General features: G+C 48.5%; 1 protein-coding gene across 1 annotated transcript; it reads right to left on the bottom strand.

The window, feature by feature from the left end:
- Positions 1 to 4,679: 4,679 nt before the first annotated feature.
- Positions 4,680 to 12,229, bottom strand: LOC125940998 (tigger transposable element-derived protein 6-like). Its single transcript, XM_049657867.1, has 3 exons — positions 11,416 to 12,229; positions 10,863 to 10,982; positions 4,680 to 4,756 (listed from the first exon to the last, which is right to left on the bottom strand). The coding sequence occupies exons 1-3, from the start codon at positions 12,227 to 12,229 to the stop codon at positions 4,680 to 4,682; spliced, it is 1,011 nt and encodes a 336-aa protein (XP_049513824.1).
- Between the last annotated feature and the right edge of the window lie 304 nt (positions 12,230 to 12,533).

Genomic DNA, 12,533 nt, shown 5'->3' with positions numbered 1-12,533 from the left:
TGTTTAAGCAAACCCACCTGTGTGTTTGCTGTTATGATGAGTAAAAAAAACTTGGAGGGCGCTCAAGCTTCACCTTTAAGAGTGGAACGTGGTAGCGTACAAAGATCTCCGACTACTCGTGCTTCCCGGCAACTGCAGCTTATGTAACCGTAACGGTTACCGGGAAACACTGGCGGCGAACGCTATGCACGAAGGCGAGCTTCCTGGTAGAAACGCTGCCTCTTGCGTGGGCCGATCTCGGAGGTGGTGCACAGCAGCGCCAAATAAATTACATCATTTTCAGGTTTCTGTTATTGTTTCGCACTTTTAATATTCCAGTCCGAGATGATTTAACATAAAACGCATGCACTGTTGGTGTTTTGTTACGAGACATTTGTTTGTGGGCTGTCATTCTCAAAATTCTGAGTAATAACGTTGTCAAGAATGCAACATAAGGTATGAGCAACTTTAGTGGTAGAATGGTGTGGCAAGTTAATCTGCATATACCGCATGTCATATAGCAAGGCGGTATATGTATGTACCTAAATATGTACAAAGATTTTTGCTCGCGGAGTACCGGATTTTCTGCGGCACGGGGCCCTTAATGATCGCACTAATACAGGACAGACAAGGAATGTGGGCGGAGCCAACGGCAGCAATTGCATGCATTTGCTGCCCTGTTTCGACATGTCCTCTCGTCGAAACGTTGGCCACAGCGTCATTCCTTGTTCGACTACTGTTAGTCACTTCAAGCCTCTGTCTTCCTGTGAACTTCTGTCTTGTTTATATGCATTCAGTGACAGCATGGCACCCATCACGTTGCTATCGGGAGCTTGGGATATTGTGAAGAACTGAGGTGCAGAAACAGTGAAATTGGGTGTTGGTAAGCCTTCTTTAATGGCCCGACCTGGCTTTACCTTTCCAGGTTACGAGCTCTCGCCGTCCGCGGCAGCCTGCTTCACTCGGCGAAACCTTGCGGACTACCTCAGGAGCAGGGTGAGTGGGGCAATTTCTCGACTGTAGGCACCCCCCAGAACCTGAGCATCGCTCCTAATCGTTGGTCACTGGGAAAGGGGGAAAAGGAAAGGCAGAGAAACCAACCGGGATGCACCTGGTTTGCTACCCTACACTGGGGTAGGGGGGCAAGTGGAAAGAAAAGAAAAAAAAAAGCTTAAAGGAAAGACACACACGCAATAGTGTTCACTGCGCAATCAAAAAGCAGTCGCAGAGCTCAGATGCCTTTGAAAACTGCATAGTGCCCAGGACAAACTATGACATAAATGTGAGCACTGCCCTTGCTTCCAAACATGGGCTCTTGCTGTTTGAGCTGATGAGGTTGTGAGGTCTCGTTAGAATTCAGAATTTGGCCATCAAGTACAGGCTCAGTGGAGCAGGAAAGCAGCTTACAAAATCAGAGATGCCAATGGGAATGTGCTTATACTTGGGCCATCTCGATCTGTGTGCATTCCATGTTACACTTGGCTTTTTATCTGGCTTTTTTATCTACAAGCTTCTTGCTGTCGCACCTTGTTATAATCAGCTAGCATCTCACTCAAAAGTACCCTTGTAATATCACATTCCTTCATGCATTCACATTTATTACATGCTGACATCGGTGATAAACATAGATCTACTTTCTTATATTCGATAATTAGTTGTAGTAATTATATTTTTTATATTGAGCTTCAACTGTAATATATAACTACAGCAGAACCCGGATATATTGAACACACATATAACGAATTGTTGTGTATAACGAACAGCAGTAAAATCCGCTTGAAAATTTTTCTATGTAATTTTTATTTTATATATCAAATTACCTATATATCAAACTTTCTTGTGGTCTCCTTCAGATTTGATATATATCCGGGTTTCACTATAGCATATGGAATTAATTTTACGTCAATGTATCTTTTTGTAAGCCTTGAGCTTATGGTATCTATGTACACTGTAGAAGCTATGCAATGAGTACAATCGTAGAGATGTTCCACTTCTTCTGTGGTCAATAAGTTCATATCTGCTATGTCTTCTACGTGGCACTGACTTTGTATATTGTGACTGTAATGTAGTAACTGTTCATCCAAATTATGTTGCACAATTCTACACCTGCCGTGGTTGATCAGTGGCTGTCGCATTGCGCTGCCACGCTCGAGGTCGCAGGTTTTGATCCGAGTCGCGGTGGTTGCATTTCGATGGAGGTGAAATGCAAAAACTCTCATGTGCCTAGACTTAGGTGCCCGTTAGAAGAACCCCAGGTGGTCAAAATTAATTCGTAGTTCCTCACTTCAGCATGCCTCAAATTATATCGTAGTTTTGACGCGTAAGACTTCATAATTAATTTTTTTTTAATTTCACCAAATTCCTATTTCTTGCTGTCGTGTAATGTGGCACGCACAATTTTTTGGTCACAAATGCGGGTAATGTGAAAAGTTGCTCTAAGCTCCACAGCATCGCCTGCTATGTACGAAACAGTATGAACAGTAGTATAGAGAAGTGTGCTTAGAAATGCTAGACTGTGCAGCAGCTTTCATCACCACCTTCGTCTTCCAACCTTGGCCCTGTCGTGCCCAAAAACCCCTTTCTCAACGTAGAGTAGCAGGCAAGAGGCACTTCACTCAGGCCGACCTGTGCACCTTTCTCTCATCAAAGTTTTTTTTTTTCTCTCTCTCTCTGTCTCCTCATGCCTCATGTCCAAACTTGCTTGCAAACTGGTGTAACTTTGTCCGCAAGTAATTTTGCGCTTTCATTGCATGACAAAAACGCATGACGCTGCAGACCCCGTACTCCGTCAACGTTCTCCTGGCTGGATATGAGGATGCTGGGGGCTCCGAGCTCTACTACCTAGACTACCTGGCAACCATGGCGAAGGTGCCGTTTGCAGCACATGGCTATGGGGCCTTCTTTCTCATGTCCGTGCTGGACAGGTACTACAGGGAAGGTAGGTGGATGAGACGGCGTTGATAACACGGTTGCTGGCGGATGCTGACAACGAATGTGTAATTGCGCCACACGCAAGCAACGTCGGAAAAAGAAGTGACTAAAAAAATGCATGGTTGTAACAGGATTTATTTTAGATAGTCACAGCCTTGTAAAACCCAGTGACAGTCCCAACTGCAAGAAATTTCACTTTGGCTGAATTGGCTCTAAACGAGTGGTATATATATTATTGAAGCAATCTTGGCAAAGCTGCAGGGCCGGTAATTCTCCATCTTTCTTATTGCCACATCTTAAATAGCACTTAAGCAGACGACGTGTGTGTGCACCAGGATGTTAGCAAGTATGACGCGAGTTCCAGCACATAGCCTTTGAGATTTTTCAGTGCACTGGAGGCAGTGTCTAATCTCGGAGGTCACCTCAAAGGTGCGTGCTGGTTCTCAACGTCTTAGATCTTGCATCACTTCAGGCAAGCACTAAACAGCGTCCTTTTTGTTATGCCATCAAAGATGTAAATTTTTGCTAGATTTTTGTAACATATCAACATGCATTTCAAACTTAAAATTTTGCATTGAAGCTGCTCTCTGTCTGCATTATAATAAACTAGAGTTTTTGCACATCCTAAAAGGTTGTTGCAGTTGGCCTTGAATAAACACACTACAATTCGTGTGGCTGAATCAGTAAGTCAGCGATAACCTAATGGCATGTTCGTTAGCGGTTCGAAATCAAAGCGCTCAAAACACATTCACCTAGTTCATTCAGGGCACCACACTCTAGCTCAGAGCTGTCACCTTTGAGCTGGGAGCGCAATCGACATTCAACAGAATATTAATCATGTGGTGACTTCGATTGCTCTGGGGCAGCCGAACGTTCCATTGGGACATGCTTTCTCTGGCTCAAATCTCAAGAGGGCTCTGTATCGCTGCAAACCAAATTGGAGCGTGGTAAGAACCAGTCGAATATGCTATAAGAATTGCAAGGGCGAATACACCAATGTCTAACGGAAAAGAATTTCTAATAGGTTCACCAGCCAACAAGGTTTGCTCATTTCCATGATGTCACGGCTGAGGTGAACTTCTTTCCATATCACATCTTTCGAAATCTATGTTGGAGCATGAAGGCACACAGCGCGGATGCAGTGTGATTTTGTGTGCATGGCATGAACAGAATTCTTGGGTTGTCACCAATTACAGATCACCCGCCGTAGTGGCGTAGTGACTTTGGCGTTGTGGTGCTAAGTCCGAGGTCGCAGGGGTTCAAAGCCCGGCCGTTGCCGCCACATTTCGATTGGAGCAAATGCAATAAAGCCTGTGTACCTTGTATTAGGTGCACATTAAAGAACCCCAGGCGGTCAAGGTTGATACAGAGTCCCCCACTATGATATGCCTCATAATCATATTGTGGTTTTTGGCAGAATTTTTTTGAATTACAGACCATTTTTAGTAATTTTTGCCACATGGTTGTTGAAGGTATAAGGTCACAGTTCAGGTCATGCTCATAACCTGAACTTTGGTCGTGACCAAGCTATGACCAAAGGACAAATTTAGGTCATAGCCTGGTCATGACCTTCCCATCATGGTCATGCTACCTGAGCAGCCATAACATGGCAGCATACATCAAGACAAGTGCCAAATATTCCTGTAGTGTTTTTTGTATGAGACTATGGCTTGAGCGACCTCATGTAAACCATGCAGTGGCATTTTGCCACTGGTGACATTTGTTCTCATAGTTCTTGCTTTCTAAAAGGATTTTGTGCATATTCGTGCTTACTGTAGACCATCTTGCTGTTCATAAACAGAGACCCTGGAGAGCTGCTTCTTGTCTTGGTCGCAGTAATAGCTGACTGGCAAAAAGACAGTGAAGATCCACCTTAGTGTGCCAGAACAGAAGTCATGAGATTTTTTACACTTTTTTCTTCATATATTCATCATTTTACTAATGAATTTCGTCGTAAGATACACGAAAAGTTATGCATATTTGCACTTGAGGCATGTGTGTGTCACATTACTATTGCAGTCAACAACCGTTTTTTTTTTTTTTTTTTTCGGACATGCTCGATAATTCGAACGCCTTATGGTACTTATCTGTACCCCTTAGAGCCTGTGTATAAGGACATCTGAAGTTTCGAACTCTGAAACCCTTCGCTGTCCGATTTTCCGGACTTCTTGCCGTCACCATCGGTCCAAAACAGCATTAATAATCAAAGCGGCTATCACTGCCATTTTGATGACCCAGCCGCCTCAAACCAGTCCTCTTGCACACCAATTTGCTGGCAACCGTAGTCACCGCGAAAGAAATTGCTGCTGTCAGCGAAGGCACTGACTTTGTCATCTCTGCCGATAGCTTCGAAGAGGGAAAAGCAAGGTAAGGGTCAAGCGTTACATAATGCCGCTTCTGAAGAGTCAGCTTCGCTACAGTGCAGGAGTGCTATGCGGTCAAGCGTAGGCAGTGTATTGCAGTGAAGCTTGCCAAGAGTGGAAAGGGGCCACTGTTACGGGACACAATACGTCTTCAGTCACAGTATACACATTTGTGGTCGCGACATATTTTTGCCATTTCTGTGCAGTTGTGGGAAGGAATAGATGACAAAAATTCAGCTTAGGGTAAATTGAATGTTCTGCTTACCTCAAGTATTTTTACTTCCCTCAGAAGTAAAATAAAAATTTAAAAATTGACGAATAAAAATTATGTAAAATTTATACATTTATCGACAGTCGATCACAATTTGTAACGGAAGGGGCTAATTATGCACGCATGCACCTGTCTTCTGTCATAGTACGAGCACCAGTTTGCCTGATAAGTGTACCGGCAGGCCTTTATAGCTTTTTCGGACGTGCTTGTGGCAATTTGAACCCTTGGGAACAATAAAAGGTGTGCATTCATTTTGTTTTTCAAGGCGATAGCCGTGAATTTGTTTCAAGGTCGCTGTGAGGTACAGAAAAGGGGAGCGAGCTCGCTTCGTGCTCGTGCCCCTGCTTGCGCGTTCGTTGTCTTCTTCCACAGCTGGCTCCGACGCTGCTCATTATAAAATAAAGGGGAAGCGAAATGCAACAATAATGCAACATAGACTACTTTGGGGTTACAGTAAATACGAGGCAGTGCTTGGAATCTGGAAAGGAGTAATGGGGCCAGCACTAATGCTTGCAAATGCAGTTCTGTGCTAGCATTCCCATACTGCCCCTCGCACTCAACGCCGGAGGCCATTGAGGGAAAGGACAACAGCGGCGCTGGGGAGGAGAGAAATGTCAGCGGCGGCAGCTGTAGAATGTTCTCGAAACCGCGGCGCACATTGTATACGTCGCCGCTTGGGCTTAGAGCTTGTAGCGCCCACCGACGCTGCAACGCGGGGCGCTTTGGTCGGCGCTCCCAACCGGTGTCTTGGCACCGACTGTCAAGGAAGTAAACAATAAAGAAGCGCAGCGCGTGCTCGAAACGCAAGCTCGCACGCGCAGTGTTGTTCCAGGAGCTTGAGACGCTGGTCGTCGCGGCCTCCGCTCGGCTGGCCGCCTTCTTAGTAGGAACGACGGCACGGCTCGTTCGCCGCCGTCATGTTCTTCCTACAATGGTGACCCGGACGTGATCGGCCACGACGCACACCAAGCCACGACGCACACCAAGCCACGGCGCTCACCAAGCCACGGCGCTCACCGGCCACGGCGCTCACCGGCCACGGCGCTCACCAGGCCACGGTACGAGCACGCCGGCCACGGTACGAGAACGCCGGCCACGGTACGAGCACACCGGCCACGGTACGAGCACACCGGCCACGGTGCGAGCGCGCGGTCACGGTACGAACACGCCGGCCACGCGGAGCGGTGACACGTCAGCTACTCTCACTCCTCGGATCATGGCCCGGCGCCTAGCGCTGACTGGCCTGACCCTAGCCCTGATGGTTCAGGCGACTTCTACGAGGACCAGTTTCGGCTCGGGAACGCCAACAGCCTACGGCCCGCGGCCCCTTACGATGCGGACCGTCAGCGGGCTCTGCTCGAGGGACCATTCCATCGGGCGCCCGTGCAGCAGCTAAGCCTCGCTTGTCCTACCAACGATCCAGCGCCGTGTTCGATATTGGAAAGCTGCAGCGCCGTAAGTCACCGCAGCCGTGGCCTCGTCGTTGGGTGTCCGCCTCGGCTGCGGGAGGTCGTGGGTTCGAAGCCACGCGGCCGCCGGTTACCCACCGGTTTTCCAAAAATGGGCACAGGCGACCCCCGGCCCGACACTCGGCTTTCTTCAAGGGTGCTCGCTTGGGAGAGGCTCCGCTAACCCCGCCGTCCCCCTCGGGGGATTAGTTTCGAACAACCCTGCAGCCTGCAAAGGTGGTTACAATCCGGCCTGCGCGGCTCCACCTCGAGTGATGCATCGATGCGCTGCCCACAGCGCGCGCATTCCCGCACACTGGTAACCCCCACCCAGGGGCCCACAGCTCTCGCGCCTGTACAAGGACTACGCCACAATCACCTGGACCGTCAACGGCCATCTACTGAAGAACCTCATCGACCGCTCCACCCTAAGCACCGTGAAGAACGACGGCCCCGTTAAGGTCTCCAAGATCGCCATCAACCAGCTGGAGAGCCTTCCCTCCGACAACGGCAAGTTTATCTTTGAATGCACGGCCCTATCGACGCGCAGGTCACCAAGGCAACCATCGCGCTTGGTTCCATTTTCGAGGACACCTGCACGAGCAATGCCCAGTGCAAGCCTCGCGGGGCCTCGTGCAGCGAGGGCCGCTACCTCTACAAGCTATCCGATCCCGTGAGCCAAAGTCCAAGCACCTGACCTGCCGCACCACCACCGGCCTCGGCTAGCTCTGCGACTACTCCGAGCAGTGCGTCTTCGCCCAGCTGAACGGCGTCTACACGGACCATCTGATCGGCGACTGTGCTCGTGAGTTTGTCCGCTCGCTGGACGGCAAGACCTGCGACAAGCTGCAGACCACCGCCGGAAACGTATTGGACAGCCCTGCAAGGCCAACAGCGAATGCCACATTGCCGGAGCCGCTTGCCTCAAGGACGTCTGTGCGTGCGCCAGCCACAGGTGCACCTAAGATGCAGGCTGGAGTACAAGGATCCAACTTAGCTTCTCTCACTTCCTTCATCGACGTTCCGTCTGGGTGGGGAGCCCTGTAGCGCCCACCGACGCTGCAACGCGGGGCGCTTTGGTCGGCGCTCCCAACCGGTGCCTTGGCACCGACTGTCAAGGAAGTAAACAATAAAGAAGCGCAGCGCGTGCTCGAAGCGCAAGCTCGGCACGCGCAGTGTTGTTCCAGGAGCTTGAGACGCTGGTCGTCGCGGCCTCCGCTCGGCTGGCCGCCTTCTTAGTAGGAACGACGGCACGGCTCGTTCGCCGCCGTCATGTTCTTCCTACAAGCTTCATTCCACATTGCTATGGGTCCAACTAGGTTTTGCCTTCACATTCTTAGAAACGTCTAAGCTTCCGCCGTAATTTCTTTTTCGAACTGCCCGATTTTTTCAATGTTTTCGCAGTCGAGAAAATCGGACGTTAGCTGTATTTGAATACGTTGAGATGTACAATACGTTGAACCACTTTGAAAATGTGTTTTTTTTTCTGGCATAGTAGCCTGATCGTACGCCTGACTGCAAGTTTCTTAGCGTGCAGGCTCACTGCTGCCACAGCACCTGCAAAACTACCTGTACACGAACCGGACTGATAACAAGGCCAGTTGCTAATGGTTTCTCTTTCTGTACCGTGCCCATTGGGCATTGTTAGCCCGCTATCGATGGTTTGAAATGCCGCTCATGGACACACTGCACCATCGGACGTGAAGGAGGACAACTATGTTTTTGTTTTCTAAGCAGTTCGCTTTTTTCCCACCAGGCAGTAATTTTTTAATGCACTCTGAAGTTTCGCAATTGTCAAAGTAGAAAGCGAAAATGGGCCAACTCCGAGAGTGGCGCGCACGCTTCCAAAAATCGCAGATCTGGTGATTACGCTGCATCTGCGGATGAGTTTATTGATGGATCGAGCAGCAGCCAGTCTGAGGATGCTGCTTTTTTGTCGGATTTCGACTCTGAGAACGACGCCAACGCAAACCAGCCTGGAATATCGGTGGCTGCAGCCCGGCACGCCCAACTGTGGTGCTTTCAGTTAAATTTTTGTAGCGGAATACTTGTTCAATTAAAAATTTTGATTGATTTGGAAATAGTGCCTATTAGGCGGCAATTAATTTTTTTATGCAGTCAACATCTGATTTTTCGGATTCCCTAGGGGCTGCGAAAACGTGCGAAAAATCGGGCAGTCCAAAAAAACAAATGCATGCCTCTTACAGCCCCCAAGGGCTCAAATCGCCAAACGCACGTGTGAAATAACTATGAAGGCCTGCCAGTACACTTATTAGGCGTACCGTAGCTCGTACTGTGCTAGGAGGCAGCGAGTGCACACATGTATAATTAAGGAATAGATACCATGTCCCATGACAATTGCCCTTTCCCACTCTTGATATGCTTCAGCCCGATATTTTGCATATGCTTCGCTGCGTAACACTGCTGTATTGAGGCGAAGGTGACTCTTGGGAACCGGCATTATGCAACGCGCCGTGCTTTCCAAGACATTATCGAGGATTACAAAGGCGGAGTCGGCACCATCAGTGGTGAATTGTTTCAATGAAAATCGTGGCGTTGAACAGAAAGCTTGGTAGCGAACGTCGAAGTAGCATTGTTGCGGTGGCGGCTACAGCTGCCAACGGATCAGCAAGCGAGAGTGCTGATGAGGAGGTGAGATAATCAAAATGGCGGTGGTGGTGGCTTCAATTAATGCCGTTTTGAGCTTGCAGTCATGGCAAAGAGTCCGGAAAATCAGACAGAAAAGGATTTTTGCATCCAAAGTTCCAGATGTTTTTATACATTGACTCTCTGGAGTACGTGGTGGTGCTGCGACAGCGTCCGAATGGCATGTCTGAAAAATTGGGCGTCTGGAAAATCGGTCGTTGACTGTATCCCATAATTTTCGTTACATTTTTTTTTCTTAGTAGATACAAGCTTGTCTTTACAAACTTTGTTCAATCTTATCCCACAATCTTGATTTTGGCAATTTGTATCTTTTTTTATGACATACATCTCGTTAATAGAACCTTAATGCGTGAAAAGTGCATTCATTCTGCTTTTTGTGTTTGTATTGCATAAGATATTGAGAGTAGTAGTTCCTTCAGAAAAAAATAAATCTGGCGTAATGTTCAAAAAACACCCGTTTTCCCCATGGTAGGGAAATAGTTAATATAACAGCAGCAGGTGCATCACAAATAAGGAGTACCTGTCCCGTTTTTTTACTTGTCATTGTTTGTGTTGCACTGCTGTATTTGACGTAATAGTTCAGCAGAAACCCACTAGGTGGAAAGAAGTGGATTTGGGTGGATGTCTCATTTTCCCTTTAATTATACAGTATATTTTGCGTGTACTGCCACTTCAAAGTTCCGGGAAGTGGGTTTGCTGCAGTACTACCATTTGCTTGGAATTGTGTTGCTGTACTTCCTTCCATGGCATAGATATGATGACTTAAAGGAGCACTGATGTGACATTTTCAACTCTTGACATTCTTGCACTCATGCAGGTCATGCTTGGAAAGAATTATTGGAAACTAAATCGCTAAGATGACAAAACATGAATGATATGTGTCCCCTTTCTAAGTATACAGTCGAATCCCGCTACAACGGAATTGACGGGGAGCGCGAAAAATTTCGTTGTCGCGGAAATTTGTTGTCGTGATATTAATCAAATACATAGGTGACACGTGACTCGCTGACACAAAAAGCAATCTTTAATGCCAAAAATCAGTCAGCTTAGCTTGCTTCCGCTTCCTGCCAAGCGATGGCACAACGAGGTTCTCGCATGCCCCCAGCAAAGCCATTGCCTGATCGTTGTCCGTGGTCCCGATGAAACGCCTGATCATGTCGAATGCGTCCATTACCTGCGATGTAGTTGGTTGTCCGGGCTCACGTTGCGCGGCTGCGTCATCTTCGTCCGACGAAACACAGTCTTCCCGGACGCTGTTCAGGATGTCTTCGTCGGTCGTTTCCTCGCGCACCACCACGCACGAGTCAGCTTGAATGTACTCGTCTGGATGTACACCGGCGGGCACATCTCCACTTTCCAGCAGGGCTGCCCACGCGGCTTCGACTTCATCAGACGGCGACCCGTCTCCATCTATATCTTCGTTTTCGGAGTCCGAAGTCTAGGTAGCCTGCGCGCTGAACCCAGCATGGCGGAAGCAATTGCTGATTATGGCGCTACTCGTTGCGCACCACGAAGTGGCAATCATTTGGAGCGCCATAAACAGGTCCACTTTTGTTTCGCGGCCCAACTGCGTATTTAGAAGCAGCCTTTGAATGAGGCGCTCACGGTAGGCCCGCTTGACGCTCTGGATGACCCCTTGGTCGAGGGGTTGAATGATGGAGGTGCAGTTCGGTGGGAAAAACTTTAACTGCACGTTTTCCAGCTCGGCGTCGTCCTCTATGATGTGGGCGGAACAATTGTCTAAGAGTAGACAAACCTTTCGGCCTTTGCCTGCCCATGTCCCGGTCGAAAGCCTGGACCCACTCTCCGAAAATAGCCCGGGTCATCCACGCCCGAGTGTTAACCATGTACTTCACGGGAAGGCTCCGGTTTCCTTTGAAGCAGCGTGGTTTGGCACTTTTGCTGATGACCAACAGCGGCCGCTTGTCCGAACCGTCCATGTTGGCGCACAGGAGCACGGTTATTCGCTTCTTACTGTGCTTGCCTCCGTGGCAGCACAGCCCCTTAAAATCCAGGGTCCTGGTGGGTAGCATTTCGTAAAAGAGTCCGGTCTCATCTGCATTGTAAATATCTGACGGTGAGTAGTCATTCAGGATGCCTGCGAGGCTAGCTGACATCCACGCAGCGGCGCCGTCACTATCCGCCGAAGCGGCTTCACCGCACAAAACGTTGCCGATGATGCTGTGGCGCGACTTGAATCTGTTCAGCCAACCTACACTGGCCTTAAAGTCATCTATGCCTAGCAAGTGGGCATAATTCAGTGCTTTTTGTCGCACGATATCACCGCTAAGAGCGATCTTCTTGGCCCGCGTCTCCACAAACCAGGTGTATACTGCCTTGTCTAAGTCCTCGTGCACCGGCTGAGTCACTTTCTTGTGTTTCGCTGACGTCCCGGAAGCTAGCGCTTTGGCTATAGCGTCCTTGCACTTCAGTATAGTAGAAAGGGAGCTCGCCGGAATCCCAAATTCTTCCGCAATGACTGACTTTCTCTTTCCGCCTTCAGCCTGGGTGATAGCTTTAGCCTTCTCTTCTAGCGACAAAAACTTCCGCTTCTTTGTCGGCGGCGACATGCTTCTCCGAATACCGATTTGACACCTTTGGGAGACAATGACCAACTGGCATGCAATCGCTTGTTGTCAAGCGTGCATCGCGTGAACGCCTCGGCGCACCCTACCGGGATTTGACCTCGCAACCGCAACTTTTTAATTGGTATTGTACACCCGAGAAATTCTCACAAAATGTTATAGAACATTAATAATTAGACATACTATAAAAATAAAATTGATGCGTGTATGTAATTTATAGGCGTATTATTTTTCTAACAAATATGACCCAAAACGTTTCTTCGGAGCTCGGATGCTCCTCCATACGGGT

The sequence above is a fragment of the Dermacentor silvarum genome, chromosome 10, assembly GCF_013339745.2.
Source record: "Dermacentor silvarum isolate Dsil-2018 chromosome 10, BIME_Dsil_1.4, whole genome shotgun sequence".
In the NCBI taxonomy this organism is placed as follows: Eukaryota; Metazoa; Arthropoda; class Arachnida; order Ixodida; family Ixodidae; genus Dermacentor; species Dermacentor silvarum.
Note: the sequence above shows the minus strand (reverse complement) of the source record. Positions and strands in the feature narration are given on the sequence as shown.

Bases quoted from the DNA above. Each gene is read 5' to 3' on its own strand.
- LOC125940998 (XM_049657867.1), bottom strand. From the start codon at position 12,229: ATGTCGCCGCCGACAAAGAAGCGGAAGTTTTTGTCGCTAGAAGAGAAG. The intron at 10,983-11,415 runs GTTTGTCTACTC...GTGTACATCCAG, and splicing joins GGGCAGGCAAAGGCCGAAAG to ACGAGTACATTCAAGCTGAC. The intron at 4,757-10,862 runs GTGAGCCCGGAC...TCTTTTTGCCAG, and splicing joins AGATGACGCAGCCGCGCAAC to TCAGCTATTACTGCGACCAA.